Raw genomic sequence first — 18,038 nt, 5'->3', positions numbered from 1 at the left:
CATTATGTGAGTTTGCATTTTAATTTATATTTTGTATTGACATTGCTGGATGTTTACGCCACAGGCGGGTAACAGTAACAGAAAGAGATGTTTGAATAAAGTCATGTGAATAAATGAACTGGAGGAAAGGGCAGAAAGTCTTTAATCGGCATATTAATGAGTAGCTACAACAGAAAGGTCGGGTGTCTGTCAGAAAGAGGACTAAAGGGCGGACCTCTGAGAACACATGAGCCGTTTCCATCATGCTCGATGACGGAGGCTGCATCCAATGGTAGGACCGTTCGGGCGAACGTGGGCGTGTCTGTTATGAAACGGGGCGTGGTTTTTGGATCAGGAACGCCATGCTGCTGGCGCACGCGGCCCGGGGGAGTTCGGGTTCAGGTTCAGGTTCGGGTTCAGGTTCGGATTCAGGTTCAGGTTCAGGTTCGGGTTCGGACAGCTGTTGGAGGTTTAGATTAACACTACAGGTAACGACGGCGTGACACTTTACGTGATGTAAGATCGTTTGAGTTTCATTCTTCCGGTCTCTCGTGCACGATATAGATGTCATCAGGGATCACGTTGCGTTAAACACACAAAATCCTTGTTTGCATGAAACGCGTGTGTGTTGTTTATGGATCAAAGCGTCTGTCGTGTCGTGTGATTGTGATCGATGTTGAACACGTGCACAGGAGTCATGGTGAACCAGAGAGAGAGCTGGCAGTCCTGTAAGAGCGACTCCAGCGGCGCCAGTAACAGCGGCGAGAGCTCCAAGGACAGTTCCAGATGTTCCACGCCGGTGCTGCTGGACGCCGACCGCACTGACCGCCTGCGGGACAAGATGAAGCGCAGGACCGAGTCCGGTGACCGCTGGTTCTCGCTGGAGTTCTTCCCTCCTCGCACCGCATCTGGAGCGGTCAATCTCATCTCCAGGTACGCGAGCGAGTGAGCGGTCAGTCAAATCCACGGAGTCGATGTCCCGTAGCGCCTCACTGTTGGTGGTGTTGTTGTGTGTTGACGTGCGTTAGATTCGACCGGATGGGTTCCGGTGGTCCTCTCTTCATTGACATCACCTGGCATCCGGCTGGAGATCCGGGCTCGGATAAAGAAACGTCTTCCATGATGATAGCGAGCACAGCGGTGAATTACTGCGGCCTGGAGAGCGTCCTGCATCTGACCTGCTGTAACCAGACTAAAGACAAGATCACCGGCCATCTCGCCAAAGCCAAGCGCCTGGGCTTAAAGAACATCATGGCTCTCCGAGGAGGTTTGTTTAGCCAGACTGGGGTGATGTAGAACGGTAGCTGCAGGTGTCATGTACTGTCACCATGAGGATACGTTGTGGTCACATGAGCTTGTATGTTTTATGTTGCTCGTCACGTAACTGTAGTGATGTGGGAGTGAATTGTGGTGTTGTGCAGATCCCATTGGCGAAGACTGGGTGGAGGAGGACGGAGGTTTCAGTTACGCTACAGATCTGGTCAAACACATTCGCTGTGAATTCGATGATTACTTTGATATCTGCGTCGCAGGTGAAAGTTACACACACACACACACACACACACACACTAGGGCAGCTGGATTAAGACAAAAATCATAATCGCCAATATTGAGATCCCGATTATTTAACACGATTACTCATTAACCTTTAAAACAACAGAAAATAAAACTCAGAATTGAACTGAAAAATAAATGTAAAGAAATATCACCGCTGTAAAGGAAAGTGTGCGCTGTGGATTTATGACACAAGAAAAAAAGAGAGGATCCGTGCGGCACAATAATCGTTTACCTCCATTATTTCGTTTTTGTGATTAATGAAGGCAAAAATTGACGATTAGGATTAATGTTCAATTCATTTCACAGCCCTAACACACACACACACACACAGAGCATCATTATTAAAGTGTGTGAAGGTTTGTCCTTATGATTGACAGGTTATCCCACGGGTCATCCGGAGGCAGAGAGCTATGATGTGGACCTCAGACATCTCAAGGAGAAAGTGGACGCTGGTGCTCACTTCATCGTCACTCAGCTCTTCTTCAGGGCAGAAACCTTCCTCAAGTTTGTCAAAGACTGTCGGGCCATTGGCATCATCTGCCCTATACTCCCAGGAATCTTCCCTATCCAGGTACATATACCATCCCACATTCACAGCGTAAAGTGGATCTATGCCTTGGTTAAATTAGGACATTTAAGTGGCTTTTCTTAAAATACTTTAGATACAAATATTACTGGTGTCCGAATTTAGACAAAACAATGGCAATGACATTCAAGATATGTCAGTTAAGACAGCTCAAACTTTACTGTGAAACCGGTTTATGTCTTTAAATGTTTTCATGAGACAATATTGTCAAGATGAAATGATGCATCAGTTGAATTCATCTTTCATTTAGTTTCTTTTGTTTAGGGTTAGGGTTGTCCCTAACCCTTGGAGCACAAATGAAGATATTTAAGGGACATCCTAGACATTTCCAGGCCTCCTCATGGACATCATGGTGTCAGTTGTTGTCAAGGTCCAGAAAAGTACTAAAGACATGTGACATCGGTCCATCCGCTCATAGTGGATCAGATGAATTATTTTGAAGTGACGAGAATGATTTATGTGCGAAGACAAACCAAAATACGACTTTAATGTATATATTGTCCTCTGTCTCGTCAGTGTAAGGTGCCGACCTATGTGCATTCAGTCTGTGCACCGAACGCCGCATGGTTGATGCAGCACAAGCTCTGCAACTCTGTAGGCAATGCTTGGCACTTGCGCTTCCGGGTTGTCCGTATAAAAAATATATTTAGAGCTTTTTTTATCATCATCAAAAGGAATTTGTGATTGCATGTCTGTTTCATCCTGAAGAAGGAGTGTATGAAACATGTGGTGTTGTTCGTGCAGGGTTATCACTCGCTGCGTCAGCTGGTCAAACTGTCTAAACTGGAAGTGCCGGAGGAGATCATGCAGGTGATGGAGCCCATCAAAGATAATGACGCTGCCATCCGCAATTACGGCATCCATCAGGCGGTGGAGATGTGTAAGATTCTGCTGTCCAGCGGCGAGGTGCCCGGACTTCACTTCTACACGCTCAACAGAGAGGTGGCCACTATAGAAGTTCTCCGACAGTTGGGCTTATGGGCTGAAGATCCACGGTACCTCATTTAAAAATGACTCTGTCACTCGACAAAATTATCTTTAGTTACAAATGTCACTGTCATATATGACAACCAGTGCTTTCAACCGGTCGATTCTTGACTTATTAATTTAGACGTGTCATGATTTACCTTTAGGCGTCCTCTCCCGTGGGCCATCAGCGCCCATCCCAAGCGTAAGGTGGAAGACGTCAGGCCCATCTTCTGGGCTTCCCGACCCAAGAGTTACATCTACAGGACGCAGGACTGGGACGATTTCCCCAACGGAAGATGGTAGGAACTCTCTCTCTCGCGCGCGCCCCCGTCTCCTCTGGAGCTCTCCGACTGTGATGTTAATGGTGTGTTCATCTGTTGTTCAGGGGTAACTCTGCCTCACCGGCGTTTGGAGAGCTGACAGACTATTACCTGTTCTACCTGAAGAGTAAATCTCCCAAAGAAGCTCTTCTGCAGATGTGGGGTGAGGAACTAACCAGCGAGGAGAGCGTTTATGAAGTCTTCACCAACTACATCATCGGCCAGGCCAACCGCAGCGGACACAAGGTATCGAAACACATACGAGCAATGACACGAGTGTTTTAACTTCAGATGAAAATGGAGAATAATAAACCTCCACTCGCAGTCGGGAAGTGGTCTCTCTATCTTCCCACTATATTTATTAACTCCATGTCGGGGCTTTTGTATTCCTTGTGTAAATTATTATCATATATGAGATCTCAATGAAGATGACTGACAGAGTTTTAGTCATTATTAAGGGTGTGCTGGTTGTGTGGTTCCTGTTCTATATATAATCCATTCTGAATGGGATAAAACTTGTTTTTCATGCTACTAAGACCAATTGCCACATACACGCTGCCAAGTTTCTTGAATAACATCGGCATATAAAAGCTCTGATTGACATATTGATAGCCATAGTTAGTTCCTGAATAAACCAAACCTTTAGACTGAACTGCTATAACAGTCTGCTGACCGACAGACTCACTCATAACAGACCCTCGCCGTCACCTGCTGGACGTGACCATCTCAACTGCACTGAAAACCTTGAAAAATCCCCACAACACTAACACACAGACTACAGCCGGTCTTCAGTTTATATTTTTAATATCTAATAAACTGGTTTCTTGCATTTGAACAAATCTTTTGGAACAAACATAATTATTAAAACATAATAATAGTAAATACTACATCATCGGTAAATAATGCTGGACGTACACTACTGTTGAAAAGTCATTTTTGTTACCAAACTGTAACAAGTTCCATAGAAGGGAAGGAAGGAGGCGGGAAGCGGCGAACATTTAACAACTTTAATTAAATCAAATAAACAATAAACACGGAAGGGAAGCGCCCTCACGGACGACTACTGGCAATACGAAACATACACACAAACTTAACATATGTCTGGGCCCGGTCCTCTCTCGTCAACAGTCCTGCCGCTCGTCCTCTTAAGCTCCCGATCTCCTCCGTAAGATATGCGGGACCGCAACTATCACTCACGCCACCGGCCCCGCCTCACCCCCGCCTTCCTCACCACACAAACCTTTAAAAGAAAAGAAGTAAACAGAAGCCTGTTGTTATATGTAAGCCTGCTTTTAATAAAGACTATATAGTTATGCATATTATGATCAAATGTAATGTATTTTGGATAAAGTGTATATTGCAATAACCACCACCAAACACATCACCACGAACAAGTCAACACCAGACTGAACGTGTTATTTCAGGGTGTGATGTCTGCTGCCTGCCACACTGTATAATGTTGGATATGTGTCTCATACAGTCAGAATTTCACAATTTTTAAGGTTGGAAACTCAAGAGTTCCATCGAGTAAAGCGGTATATTATGTAAACACAGACGTTTATTCCGGATGACAATAACAGCAATAAATCATTGGAACAGCCCTTGATTTTTTTTATTTTATTTTTGAAACATTTCTTGTGCGTGTGGTGTTTGTGCAGGTGATGTGTTTGCCGTGGAATGATGATCCTCTGGCTCCAGAGACCAATCTGCTGAAGGATGAGCTGGAGAAGGTGAACCGCAGAGGAGTTCTCACCGTTAACTCTCAACCCAACATCAACGGCAAAGCCTCCTCTGATCCCATCGTGGGCTGGGGTCCGGCGGGGGGATACGTCTTTCAGAAGGTCAGAAAAACGCACACAATTTTGATTCGCAGGAAAAAAGTGTGTCTGTGGTCTGTGCATGATGTAATACAAGCTCGTTTGTCTGTTAACAGGCGTACCTGGAGTTCTTCACGTCAAGTGAAAATGTTACGGCTCTTCTGCAAGTTCTGAAGAAGTATGAACCCCGTGTGAACTATCATATAGTGAACGTGCAGGTACAGTTCTCCTCACAGAGACGCGTTACAGCTCATTGGGGAACAGGTCACCCAAAACACATCATTCTGTCATCATTTACTGTTTCTCGCCCTCAACTCTGCTAAACACCCAAAAAGTTTTCTGAAGAATGTTTGTTGCCAAACGGTTCTGGGGCGTTATTACTACTACAGCAGGAAGTCAGGGGTGTCCCAGAACTGTTTAGTGTCCAACATTCTTTAAAGACGAGGTAACACGTACAGTTTCTGCCAATCTCATATTAATCTTGAGTGCCTATACAGTAGTATTACATACGTCGTATCTTCGTAGAGTCTTTAGTTTGATCACATTTATAAAAGAGAGATACAGCTGTACCAGTATTTCTGAAAAAAGACGAGCTGCTGGAGGCGGGCAGGGGGACGGAACTACACATGAGCACACAACACATCGTCACATTGGTTCACTATAAGTTTATGTAATTATGCACCTACACGCCGATGGCTAACAAAAGGCCGCTCCATCTATCAGTTTCAAACCATCTCCAAATCCCTCTTTCGCTAGCGTGTAAGTTTACCATGTTAAGCATGAGAAGCCAGCACGCTCAACAGTGTACAAAAGTCAGAATGCATGACATGGCATGATACCCCTCTTTAATCCAAAATAAGATTTAATAAGAACAAAGAAATGTATGCGAGTTGAATGAAGATTTTCAGGTGAACTCTTCCCATAACATCAACTCAATACTGTTTTCAGGGCAGGAATATCACCAACGCTCCGGACATGCAGCCGAACGCTGTGACGTGGGGGATATTCCCGGGCCGTGAGATCGTCCAGCCCACCGTGGTGGATCCTGTCAGCTTCATGTCCTGGAAGGTAAAGCCATATGAAAGATTCTGCATGTTTCAATGAGTCACGTGTAGTGATGTCAGCAGATGTTCTACAGATGAAGTGATTTCAGAAGCGCGTCACCTTATGTTCGATGTGTGTGTTTGACAGGACGAGGCCTTCGCGCTGTGGATCGAACAGTGGGCAAAGCTGTACGAGGACGAATCGCCCTCACGCATGATCATTCAGTACATCCATGACAACTACTTTCTGGTGAATCTGGTGGATAATGACTTCCCGCTGGACAGCTGTCTGTGGCAGGTGATTGAAGACATGTTCCAGCTGCTGGACGGCCCTCCGGCCCCTCACGACAGCCCACTGTAACCTCACACACACAGGACTTCTCTCTCAGGTTTCACTTCAACATATAAGTTAAGATCATAACAAGTGCAGCACGATGACTTGAAATCCTGCTCCAGGAAAATCATGTTCCTTTATCTTTGAAGGGGCGATGGCTCTGAGCCATTTCTTATCTTTTTAAACAAGTTTTTAAGTATTTACAGAGGATATTTCGGACACTACGTACAGTATGACAGGCCTCTCAGTCTTGGTGGTTTGTAAAGGTCAAAAGTGTATATGTAATATTTTGCATATAAAGTCAAATTCAAATCAGAATGATTTAATTACAATAAATATTACTGTATGTCTTCCAAATACCACGTAACGATGGGCCTATTGTCTAATATTTATGTTTTGAATGACAGTAATGGGAATCAGGTGGAAATGTTGGATTGGTTTTTGAGTTTTATCACAGAACAGATTGTAATGAATGACAGGAGGATGTGAACGTGTTTATTTCCTGTCCCAGCAGCCGATAAACTCAATTAACAACACTCCCGTTCCATGTTTATCCACATGATCTGGGTTTTGTTTGCATGTTATTCTTGAAGTTCACGTCTACAAGTCAAAGTCCAGTTGACGGTTGATGGTGAAGAAGACGAGGGATTGGACGCGCTCACAACAGCAGATGTCACGTCACGCTGCTGGTTTTTTATCTCCTGCACACATGAAACGTGAGGCGTGTTGGGTGAAAGCCAACAGCCGTCTGAGCTCTGCAGTCACATATAGACACGCGTGCAGTCAAAAGTCCATTTGAATGAGTAGCGGTTAATGCATTTGTCTCCAGAAGGAGCGGGTGTAGCTCAAAAGTGTGTTCTTTCAGGTACTGGTGGCAGCTCTGTGATGTAACACGTCTCATGATATAGTCTCTATAGGAGCCGTTACACAACCAGTGACCCTCACGAACACCTGTCAGCTCTCAGGTGATCTATTTCAAAGGACACCCGTTATGGCCCTTAAAGAAGACCGAGGGGTGCACAGAGTGAAGTTCAAGCTGAAAATACACCACACAGGATTTATCATCACAAGTGAATGTGTATGAGATCAGTGTGACCTCACGGCTGTTTATCTGGTGTCAACATGACATCATCCATCACACTCCACTCAGAATGGTTCAAATGATCTGAAGATAATCATATAATATAGTGAATCCATGACGGTATAACAGGAGTGAACGGACACAATCTCCCCTTCAGTGAAAGGTGATGGGGTTCAGTGTTCACACAGGTTTGAAGTCAACCTTCTTATCTTTAAGACATTATCACACTAATGTGGCTTTATTAAAAAGTCGTTTGAATACTTTAAACACAACGATCCAGGTCCAGTAGTGTGTCATCTCCAGCATGTTTCTTCTTTATCACTAATATATTATCAGTGGTCTTCAGTATGAGCCGGTTTTAAAGGGATTCTTCACCCACAAATACTAATTCTGTCAATGACTCTCCCTCCAGTTGTTCCAATCCTGTATACGTGTCTTTGTTAGGTTCACACAAAGGCTTGTGACCAAACACTTCTTGGACCCCGTTGACATCCACGGAAGAGAAGATGACAATGATAGTCAATGTTGCCCCAGAACTGTTTGCCGTCCTACATTCTTCAAAATCTTTATAAAGACATTGGTGCTTTGCAATTGAAATGTTAATAATGTGTTTTAATTGCAGTCGTTTAATTGTTATTTCAATTAAATAGTAGTTATAAAGATAAAAGCACAATATAAAACATGTTTCAATAAAACAACAGGGTATATGCACATGTTCCTTCTGCCAAAGCTTCTGAAAGACATTAGTGAATGAAAAAATGACAAAACAATAACAGTTTAGACAGTTTAATGACTCAAGACAAAGATCCTTAAACAACTATGAACTTAAAAACATAAAACCGACACTGATTGTTCAGGAAACATCACACAGCGTTAAGAATCAGTTCTTGTTATTCTTTGGTGTGAACGTTATGCCATCGTTTCTTTTTTGTAAAATGTTCAGGGCAGTGCTAAATTAAACATGAACCTTATTTTTACAAGCTTTCAGCATTTTCTAGATTCTGCAAGGTGCTGTTAACTTTTGACTTCAACTGTATGTGACATTAGATCATATTTAAGTCAAAAGTAACATAAAAGTAGTCAGATTACGTTATCAAAAATGTGTAGTCCAAGAGATTATATTATTGACTACAAATGTTGTCATGTAACTCATAACAGGTTAACAAATAACAATAGTTAGACCCAGGGCCGGATTGGGACTCATTTTCAGCCCTGGAGTTTCATACCTTAGACCGGCCCACTTTAGTTTACGACTGACTATATTAAAATAATGATAATTAAAACCTAAGTCTGCAATAGCGCACTGTTCTCTACAGCCTTGAATTCATTGTCATTCAGTGAAAATACAGTAGCCTAAGTTTTGCTTCACAGTGAAGATTTATGAGAACAGTAAATAGCCGGACAGTATCAGAATCTATTTTCTTTAAGAATTAGTGTTCATAAATATCCAAACATTGAAATAAGGAAAAAAATATAAATTACAAAAGATTAAAATAAAATGTATTGCACTGTCTAATGACACTATAATTTATTTTAATGAAACGTCTGCTTTACAACTTCAAATATTTTTTACAAATATGAGAACATTAATTAAATAATAAAACTATTTGACTGTTATCTGACTTTTTTTCACAATGATTTCTAATGATTGTTTCATCTCTTTCTTCCTCTGCATAAGTGTAGCTTCAAGGAAACATGGACAACCCTAAAACATTAATTAACGCGGGCTTCGAACCGACGTCGGTCCGAATGGGGGACGGGTGCTCTAACAATGAGCTAGCTTGCACCTATTGAGACATGTGAATTGTTTGCAGACAACTTTGTTTTGCACGGCCGCTAGCATCTTGCAATGCTCCTATTCCTCAATACCTTAACGTTAGCTTACCGGCCGTCTCCTCGTCTTTATTTGTTTTGAGAAAAAATGTGGTCGGCTTAGAACATTTGGCCGCGTCAGTTTCCAGAGCTTTCTTGCTTTTTATTCTGGGCTTTTCAGCGCCGCCTTAGGCGCTTTCTGTCATCCATTTTTTTTCTGACGGTTTTTTATTTTGAGCAACTTGCAGTGGCGCTGTCGGGGGCGGGGCCAGGGAGTCAAAAGATAATCACGTCATCATTAACCTGAAGGCTGCGCTCTGAGTTGGGCTGCGAATAAATATGAAATAAAAAAGAGTGGGGCTGCGATAAAATAATAAATAAAAAGATTAGGGCTGCTGTGAGTGAAGGCAGCCTAGGGAAAGCCACATTTCAACCGTGCCATGACAATACCGGCCCTCGCGGCCAAAAAAACTGACCGGCCCACCGGGAATTCTCCCGGTGCTCCCGATTAGCCAATCCGGGGCTGGTTAGACCTCTACTGTACTGTAAAAGAACAACTTTAAAACAGATCAATATAAATGTTTTTAAGGGAGTACTTACTGTCAGTAATAACTGAGATAAAAGAGGTTCAGATGATCATATCAGTGTGTGGTGCTGTAGAGACCTGTGGGGGGCGCTGTTGATCAACATGAACTGGATTAAGCCCATGAAAGATGAGAGTTGCAGTTTTCCTGTTGTGTGTTCATCAAGTCTTGATTCACACAAGTTGATGACTTCATCATGATCTCTTCATCGCTGACAATCATTCAACGGTGATATACTCATTTTACAAAACGTAATATTTTGATTTCAACGAGACTTCATTTGCTGTAACATGGTTTACTAAATCAACTGCACGTGTCATTGACTACGTGAGATTTGAGTTAAAGTGATTTTAGTTTACAGTACTACATCGTTTAGTAAGGCAATGGGTACTATGGTACAAACCACAAATTGATATTAGTTTGATCAATGATAACAATGAACTTTTCACCTGTCGGATCACAAAGTGCACAACTGTAAACATCAATAACAGCTTTAGCTTGGCAAATGATCAAACACAAGCGGGATATAGAGTCATGGATCTGATGTCTGTTCTTTAGCACAACGGTGACCCACGAAACAGGAAATCAAATCATATGTTTGATATTTGTGCCGCAGGTGACCTCAGTGTTTAGAAATGACAGTGACATTGAAACAAATCATTGACTCGCATCCGGTTGACTCCAAAAATGTGTCCAGCTTTACGGTCACACGTCACAACATGTTGAATTACTGTCAACACTTCCAGAGAGGGTTTTACAAGCACAGACACTAACGCTCATGTTTACTTTAGCATTCATCCTTCTTTCTTCATCATCATGTTCGTAACTCCTGTGATGGTTCATGTTAAAACATGCCCCGTACACTGAACTATTCCAGTGTCAGACGTTTGTACGACACACTTCCTCAAGCCCATAATCTGTACACATCAGAGATTGTCTCATCTTCACAACCGTACCGGGTTTATCAAGAAATCTGCAGAATGAAATCAATATTTTGATCGTGTACAGTAGAAGCAGTAAATTTGACTGCTGTACAATCACACTGATGTTCTGTTCACACTTCATTCAACACACACCCGTGGAACATTCAGAGCATCTTTAGGGCACGCTCTGAACTACACTACACTCGAACAAATGACTACATTCAACTATTCAAGATCATAAACAAAGACATTATAAATACTCTCTGCACCGTCCCATCATCACTGTGAGCCATACCAACAATTCTATTCAATACCACACACATCAAGGTCTCAAACGGTCTTAGTAACTGGGCTAAAATGACACATAAAAATGTTATGTCAGGTTACTTCTGTCTCCCATCACACTAATGAGTGACAGGCTGATTCTGGATGGATCCTTAATATCTTTCTGATCTACTTGTTGTCCACAATCCATCCAGATCAGGGGCCTCATTTATAAAACTGTGCGTAGGAACCTTACTAAAAGTGTACGTACGCACAAAAGCCAAAAATGGCGTACGCAAAAAACAAATCAGATTTATAAAACCGTGCGTACGCACACCTGCACGCAATTTTCACTTTATAAATCACAGCCTACCTGATAATTTGCGCACGCAAAAAAAATCATTTACCGCCCTTTCTCCGCCCACATTCAACCATATATAGACCTCATTAGCCATGCATATATTAAAGGAGCAAGGAAATTTGTGTTTTTTAAAAACAAAATCATGGCAGCAATGGAGAGCAAGGGCAAGAAGCGAAATTATATATACATATAATTTGCACATTTATTGAATGCACGTGTTTGCGATTCACATAAATGAATTCATCTACATATGGAGCCCTTTACATATGGAGCAATATGAGTGCAGTCGATTGCGCCGATTACATTTGGGAATCCGGACATTGCTGCAAATTGCCTTTTGATATTGGCCTGTCCTCCAACAGTGTAAGGAAACTTTATGTATCGATTGGTCATTTGAATAATCCCTTTCAAAACTGCAGGCATTAATGAGTTTAGGGATGGCTGTGAAATCCCAGACCTATGACAAAGTAATAGGAAGGGTAAAATCAATAAGGTTTTGCTTAAAAAAAAGGTACACTTAGTTACCTGTCGCCTATTCCCTGCTGATATGTCCCGGTTGCCAAAAATCCTAAAACTGAAAGTACTTGGGTTGGTACCGAGATGGCGCGGTTCCGTGTTGTTGGTCTTTGTAATGCTGGGCCAAGTTCAGCACACAGATCCAAGATCATGGCTCTAGGAAATCTAAAGCGGCTTATTAGCCACTCATCATCATGGGCTAGGAAATCCTCACGGTCCCTGAATACTCTTTCCCTACGAAGTCTTCCAGCAGTGCCAGCGCATCCATCATACAATATGCACTTAAATGTTGCTGCAGTAGGCAATTTATGTTTTCAGCGATCAGATTTAATCATTTACACCTTATCACATTAATCACATAATGAGTGATAGGCCTACATCCATTTAAGAATGGAAGTGAAAGAAATAAAATGTACGTACTTTCAGCATATAGTTCCTTTTATGTCTTTAAACTAAACATGCATGTGTGTATCTTTAGGACCCATAATGGTGATTTAATGTTATTAAGTTGGCTTGAGAAAGCCAACTTACTGAAATCCTATGTAAACTTCTTCTTCTTCTTCTTTTTCTTATTCTTCTTTTTCTTATTCTTCTGACCCAAAATTTTTCAACTGTAACTCCTCCTAGAGCTTTAACTCTACAAACTCCAAACTCGGGTCAGACCTTCAGACTGTTCTGACTTGGTGTGCTATATCTTTTCAAACTGATTTGATTAAAAATTAATATTAAAAATCATAAAAATCCCATAGACTTACATTGCAGAGTGCTCAAATTGAGCCAAAACTACTGTGGGCCATTAGTGTACAAGCCAAAAACTAAAATCTAAAAACTCCCTGAAGCCCTAGACTCAATTAAACTACCATTCATTCATTCATTCATTCATTCCAACTAAGTAAGTAAGTAAGTAAGTAAGTAATTTATTGCCATATCAACAACAGTTGATTGGAATTTGTCTTAGTGCCACTCCAGTTAAAAAGGCAATACATAAACATACACATAACATACAGTACATTAAAAAAAAAAAAAAAAACCTCACATAGACAATCATTCAAACCAATACAAGACTGTAAAAAAACTTGTGCTACTTTTAACTACCCAATAAAGTGTCTTGTGCAGTTCAGTAAAGTGCTTTTGAAAGAGGTCGTTTAGAAGCATTCAGGAGCCTAATAGTGGCAGGGTAAGTACTATTACAGAACCGGGATTTTTTACCCCCAAGGTTCATTCATTCATTCATTCATTCATTCATTCATTCATTCATTCATTCATTCATTCATTCATTCATTCATTCATTCATTCATTCATTCATTCATTCATTCATTCATTCATTCCATCCCATCCCATCCCATCCCATCCCATCCATCCATCCATCCAATCTAACTTATCTTTCTTTCTTTCTTTCTTTCTAATCCATCTATCTATCAAACTTTAACCTACTTTAAACATCAAACTACTTTAAACTTCTTCAAACTCTCTTGTCCGGCTTTCTCAAGCCAACTTAAAGTTTGTCTCAACAAACTTTTTTTCTAGTTTGTATTTTTTGTTGTAACCGGGACCTATGAGCAACTTGTAAATATTGTAAATATAGAAATATGTCAAACTTAATTTTGCCATTTTGCAAAGGGTTAATTCCCTTTATCCACAGTCAGTTCCTCAACTCACCATCAGTGTCGCCAAACTGCTTTGTCTTCAAAATGTGCGTACGCATGGGTCAGAGTTTGCGTGGAGGTGCGCATATTTTCACGTCAAGTTTTTCTTTATAAATCCCACCTTTTGCGCAGGAACTGGCGTACGCATGTTTTCAGCCCCGTTTTGTGCGTACGCAAGCTTAATAAATGAGGCCCCAGATCACAAAACATGTCTTGTCTGTAGAACGATCTTGTTTGTTGATTTTGTGTTTTTTTGTTCGTGCAGCACTTTGACCAATTAAGATTTATTTCTAATGTCATTTAAAAATAAAGGTCAGCTATGATGCACATAACTGAATATACAGATCTTACTTCTTGTATATTTGTCATTCTTAAATGATTCAGATCATCAAACAATTATAATATTACACAAAGAAAACCAGAGTAAATACAAAATGCAGATTTTAAATGATGGTGTTCTTTATTAAGGGAAGGGGGCAAATACTTGTTCACACCACCGTAAATGTACATTACTGTTGGTTCATGTTCAAGATTGGTTAACTCACATCAATGTATTAGCACCTATTGTATTATTGCTCTTTTATGACATATCGCTTATTGCTCCCTGAACTCTCTGTGAGTCAAAGTCACTTTGGATAAAAGCGTCTGCTAAATGTATCATAACAGCTCATCCCCTTAATACCCAACAATAATAAACTGTGAGAAACATCAACTGATGAAAAACAAAGCCACACCTCATGTTGTGTAAATATTACATTCTCATTTTATTCAAGGAAAACTGAATTTACAAGTCATTAATTGTAAGTACAATTATAATGAAATTTACAATGACAGTTATCTTCACAAAATATACAGCATGTGACATTGAATGCAATATTTTTACACACCGATGGAGTTTGTGAAGCGTGACGATGGCGAGTCTGGATTTACTGGTAGCATCTCAGATAGACCAGCCTGTGAGGCTGAAACTTCTCTCGACACAGTGGACATTCAGCCTGAAGCAGAAACAGCCATCAGTCGCTATACAGCACACGCGTGAAACACCACTCAGTTATCTGATCGTCTTACCTTAGTGTTACACCACTCAGTGATGCACTCCCAGCAGAACACATGACCACACGGGGTACACGTCGAGTGCCTGCGCTCCTCCAAACACAAGATACAGCGAGAGGAGCGACACGCCGCCTCGCTCACCTGACCACTACACACACACACACGTTTCACTCTCAATCAAAACACACCTATGCCCCTCATTTAATCCCATGATGCATCACAATAAGTTTTGTCCGGGTGTAGAGCAGTACCTAGGGAGCAGGTTTCTGTGTTGTGTCCACTGGTGTCGAGCTCTCTGTCTCTGTCGCAGGTTATTCAGCTGAAGTGTAAGAGTGATGATCAGCTGCAGGAGAGAGAGCGCCCCCAGCAGACAGTAACTCTTCCTGATCCTCGGCTCATCCTCATACCCGCTTCTCACCCTCACCTGCAGACAAACACGTGAGCACACACGGACCAAAAATCTATTCCACCGAATGAGTCGTTTGATCTCCCTTTATCATTTTCTTAGATTGACTTCATTCATGTGTTTATTACGGTTCATTTGAACGCTCACCCTAGTGTAGGCAAAGATATCAAATCAAGTTCTGATAACCAGATGTATTCTTTATTTATCTTCTGGCTATATCATATGTATACAGTAGGAAGATAGACAACAATGATGTATGAATATATGTACAAACAATAAGAGTGCAGTGTATGACTGGTGTTCATGCAGGTGCGAAGATAGCACTAGGGACGGGGGGCCATGACCCCCTCAGATTCATAGTGACCTGATCCTGACAAATGACAGTTTCAGTGCCGCTTCAAAGGGCTTTAAACGATACCAGACGATGAATAAGGGTCTGATCTAGCCACACCATCAGTCATTTAAGAAAATCAAATGTGTATGCTTTATAAACGACTCATGACTTCACGTCATTACGCTGAAAAGGTCACGTATGTTGAAAGTGAACAACTCCTTTAAAGATAATTCCTCCAAAAGCAGCACTCTATTGGCTGAAATCACACTTTGGTGAGCGGGTAGGTTCACAAGGCCCGCCCATCACCTGCTTTACAGCATACTTCAGGTTTTGCTCACGGACGCAAGTCTTCAAACCATCACCATGGCAGAGAGAGAGTGATTGGACACGAGCCCAAACACGAATCAATATCTGACGCGAGCTGCGAGAGGCAACGGGCTGCAAAACGCATGGAGACCGAACGTTGGCCTTCCTGCTACTGGATTTGAAAGTCTTATATGTGTAAATGTTTTCTTACTGACCTGTACATTTGAGCTCATTAGATACTAGGCTGTGCTCAGGTTGTTTATGTGTCTGATCGTAAGGAAGGCTAGAGATAATGTAATGTTGCCGGTCTCAGTAGCTTACGTATTATGATGATTCTCTTGTGTTGCTGTAATCATTACACCGGGCTCGGCCCCTGACGTTTACGGTCTCTGCGCTCTGCTGCTAGCCTGCTACAACTCCTGACCCCGCCCCCAGGTCCTAACAGGAGCTGCCATCGTCTATGCCTGAGCTGGTGATTTCAAAAGAATGTTTGTTCCTTCATTTCTTATGGGTGCTTTTATTCACATGTTTCCAGAGCGGCGAGTTAACCACGTCTGCTTATTATCGTTCTGCGCAATACACAGAGTAGAAAAATGTCTTCCGCCCAGCCCACGTCAAACCTCAGAAACGAGTTTAAGGGTATTATGTATCTGAATAGAACATGCTTAAATGACATCAGGAGAATATGATCATTCAGTTCTGGTTCTTGTAGTGGATGTATTACTTACGTAACGCACACCCGCCGCTCTTCTACTGACGTGATAGAAGGATCCAGTGATGAAGAAGAGAGCCACGTGAAGACGGTAGAAGAGAGTGATGCCCTGCTGCAGGCCAAACACCAGCGGGAGCAGAGACCTCCTCTGAGCTTCAGTCAACATCACCACCGCTCTGTGGATCCAGAACCTGAGGTGTGACGCCGGGTTCCAGGTCCGGCTCATCTCTCGCGCCTCCGTCTCCAGCTCACGCTCCACACAGATGAACATCTTGTCCAGAACATACGGCACAACCGCGTGGAAGAGGACGAACGCTGTCCTGCGTCCTCTCGAGGGGATTCTCCTCTGGCTGGGGTCCACCTGTATGATGTTGACATACTCCTCACCCAGAGTCTGATATCCTGAAGAAAACAGACCTGTGAAACACACGTGACGCTCATGAAGGGGACATCAGCGGCTGTGAAGCTCATCCTCACCAGATAGTGTCGTCAGGATGTAGTAGGGTCAGATCAGACAGCAGCTCGATCTCTTTCTTCCACTGAAGCCAGCGTCTGGACCCTCACAGAGACAATCACATGACATGATGCTACAGCTGCTAGAACATGACATACATACATATGTGACACCGCGAACTAAATAACACTAGATAGACTAGATAGAAGAAGGTTTTCCCTCACCGGCGCACGCGTGGAAGAGCTCGTTGGATTGGTTGCTGAGATTGCCTGTGGTAAAACTCATCTTTCTGGCAGCTGCGGATCACCTGAAGGCTGGTTCGCGGGGATTAAAGGCATCTCAGCGACCAGCATCGACACTTTACACGTCTTAAAGATTCATGAATATCATGTCGAGGGGTGCGCGCTTCCGGGTTTACTCACGTGACTCCCACACGACCTCTCGGTTGGGTTTATCGTGACTGGCTAACCAGATGTCGCTATTTAGAAAAGGAGGTTATAACGTTTCACGACGGGTTAATAATAGGCTTGTTCAGGGCCGGATTGGGACTCATTTTCAGCCCTGGAGTTTCATACCTTAGACCGGCCCACTTTAGTTTACGACTGACTATATTAAAATAATGATAATTAAAACCTAAGTCTGCAATAGCGCACTGTTCTCTACAGCCTTGAATTCATTGTCATTCAGTGAAAATACAGTAGCCTAAGTTTTGCTTCACAGTGAAGATTTATGAGAACAGTAAAATAGCCGGACAGTATCAGAATCTATTTTCTTTAAGAATTAGTGTTCATAAATATCCAAACATTGAAATAAGGAAAAAAAATATAAATTACAAAAGATTAAAAATAAAATGTATTGCACTGTCTAATGACACTATAATTTATTTTAATGAAACGTCTGCTTTACAACTTCAAATATTTTTTACAAATATGAGAACATTAATTAAATAAATAAAACTATTTGACTGTTATCTGACTTTTT

General features: G+C 42.0%; 2 protein-coding genes across 4 annotated transcripts; one reads left to right on the top strand and one right to left on the bottom strand.

The window, feature by feature from the left end:
* The first annotated feature begins 251 nt into the window (after positions 1-251).
* mthfr (methylenetetrahydrofolate reductase (NAD(P)H)) lies at positions 252-7,156 on the top strand. Of its 3 annotated transcripts, none has more exons than XM_079466858.1 (12): positions 252-467; positions 672-912; positions 1,008-1,246; positions 1,401-1,511; positions 1,914-2,107; positions 2,867-3,117; positions 3,256-3,390; positions 3,477-3,657; positions 5,070-5,252; positions 5,345-5,446; positions 6,177-6,296; positions 6,420-7,156. In XM_079466858.1, exons 2-12 carry the CDS (start codon positions 677-679, stop codon positions 6,630-6,632), a joined length of 1,965 nt encoding a protein of 654 aa, XP_079322984.1. In that variant the 5' UTR covers positions 252-467; positions 672-676; the 3' UTR covers positions 6,633-7,156. The 3 variants fall into 3 exon arrangements, with proteins under 3 accessions (XP_079322984.1, XP_079322983.1, XP_079322985.1); XM_079466859.1 differs by having other exon boundaries at positions 319-467; positions 625-912; XM_079466857.1 differs by having other exon boundaries at positions 309-912.
* A 7,378-nt stretch (positions 7,157-14,534) lies between these two features.
* pex10 (peroxisomal biogenesis factor 10) lies at positions 14,535-17,545 on the bottom strand. Its single transcript, XM_079466818.1, is given in 9 exon segments — positions 14,535-14,787; positions 14,861-14,993; positions 15,097-15,269; positions 16,620-17,005; positions 17,081-17,105; positions 17,107-17,162; positions 17,282-17,324; positions 17,326-17,370; positions 17,372-17,545. Coding segments are annotated over 9 exon segments (969 nt in total). The 5' UTR covers positions 17,411-17,545; the 3' UTR covers positions 14,535-14,718.
* Positions 17,546-18,038: the final 493 nt, after the last annotated feature.

Source organism: Barbatula barbatula, assembly GCF_947034865.1.
Source record: "Barbatula barbatula genome assembly, chromosome: 11".
NCBI classification, from domain to species: domain Eukaryota; kingdom Metazoa; phylum Chordata; class Actinopteri; order Cypriniformes; family Nemacheilidae; genus Barbatula; species Barbatula barbatula.
Note: the sequence above shows the minus strand (reverse complement) of the source record. Positions and strands in the feature narration are given on the sequence as shown.

Bases quoted from the DNA above. Each gene is read 5' to 3' on its own strand.
- mthfr (XM_079466857.1), top strand. From the start codon at position 653: ATGTTGAACACGTGCACAGGAGTCATGGTGAACCAGAGAGAGAGCTGG. The intron at 1,247-1,400 runs GTTTGTTTAGCC...GGTGTTGTGCAG, and splicing joins CATCATGGCTCTCCGAGGAG to ATCCCATTGGCGAAGACTGG. The intron at 6,297-6,419 runs GTAAAGCCATAT...TGTGTTTGACAG, and splicing joins TCAGCTTCATGTCCTGGAAG to GACGAGGCCTTCGCGCTGTG.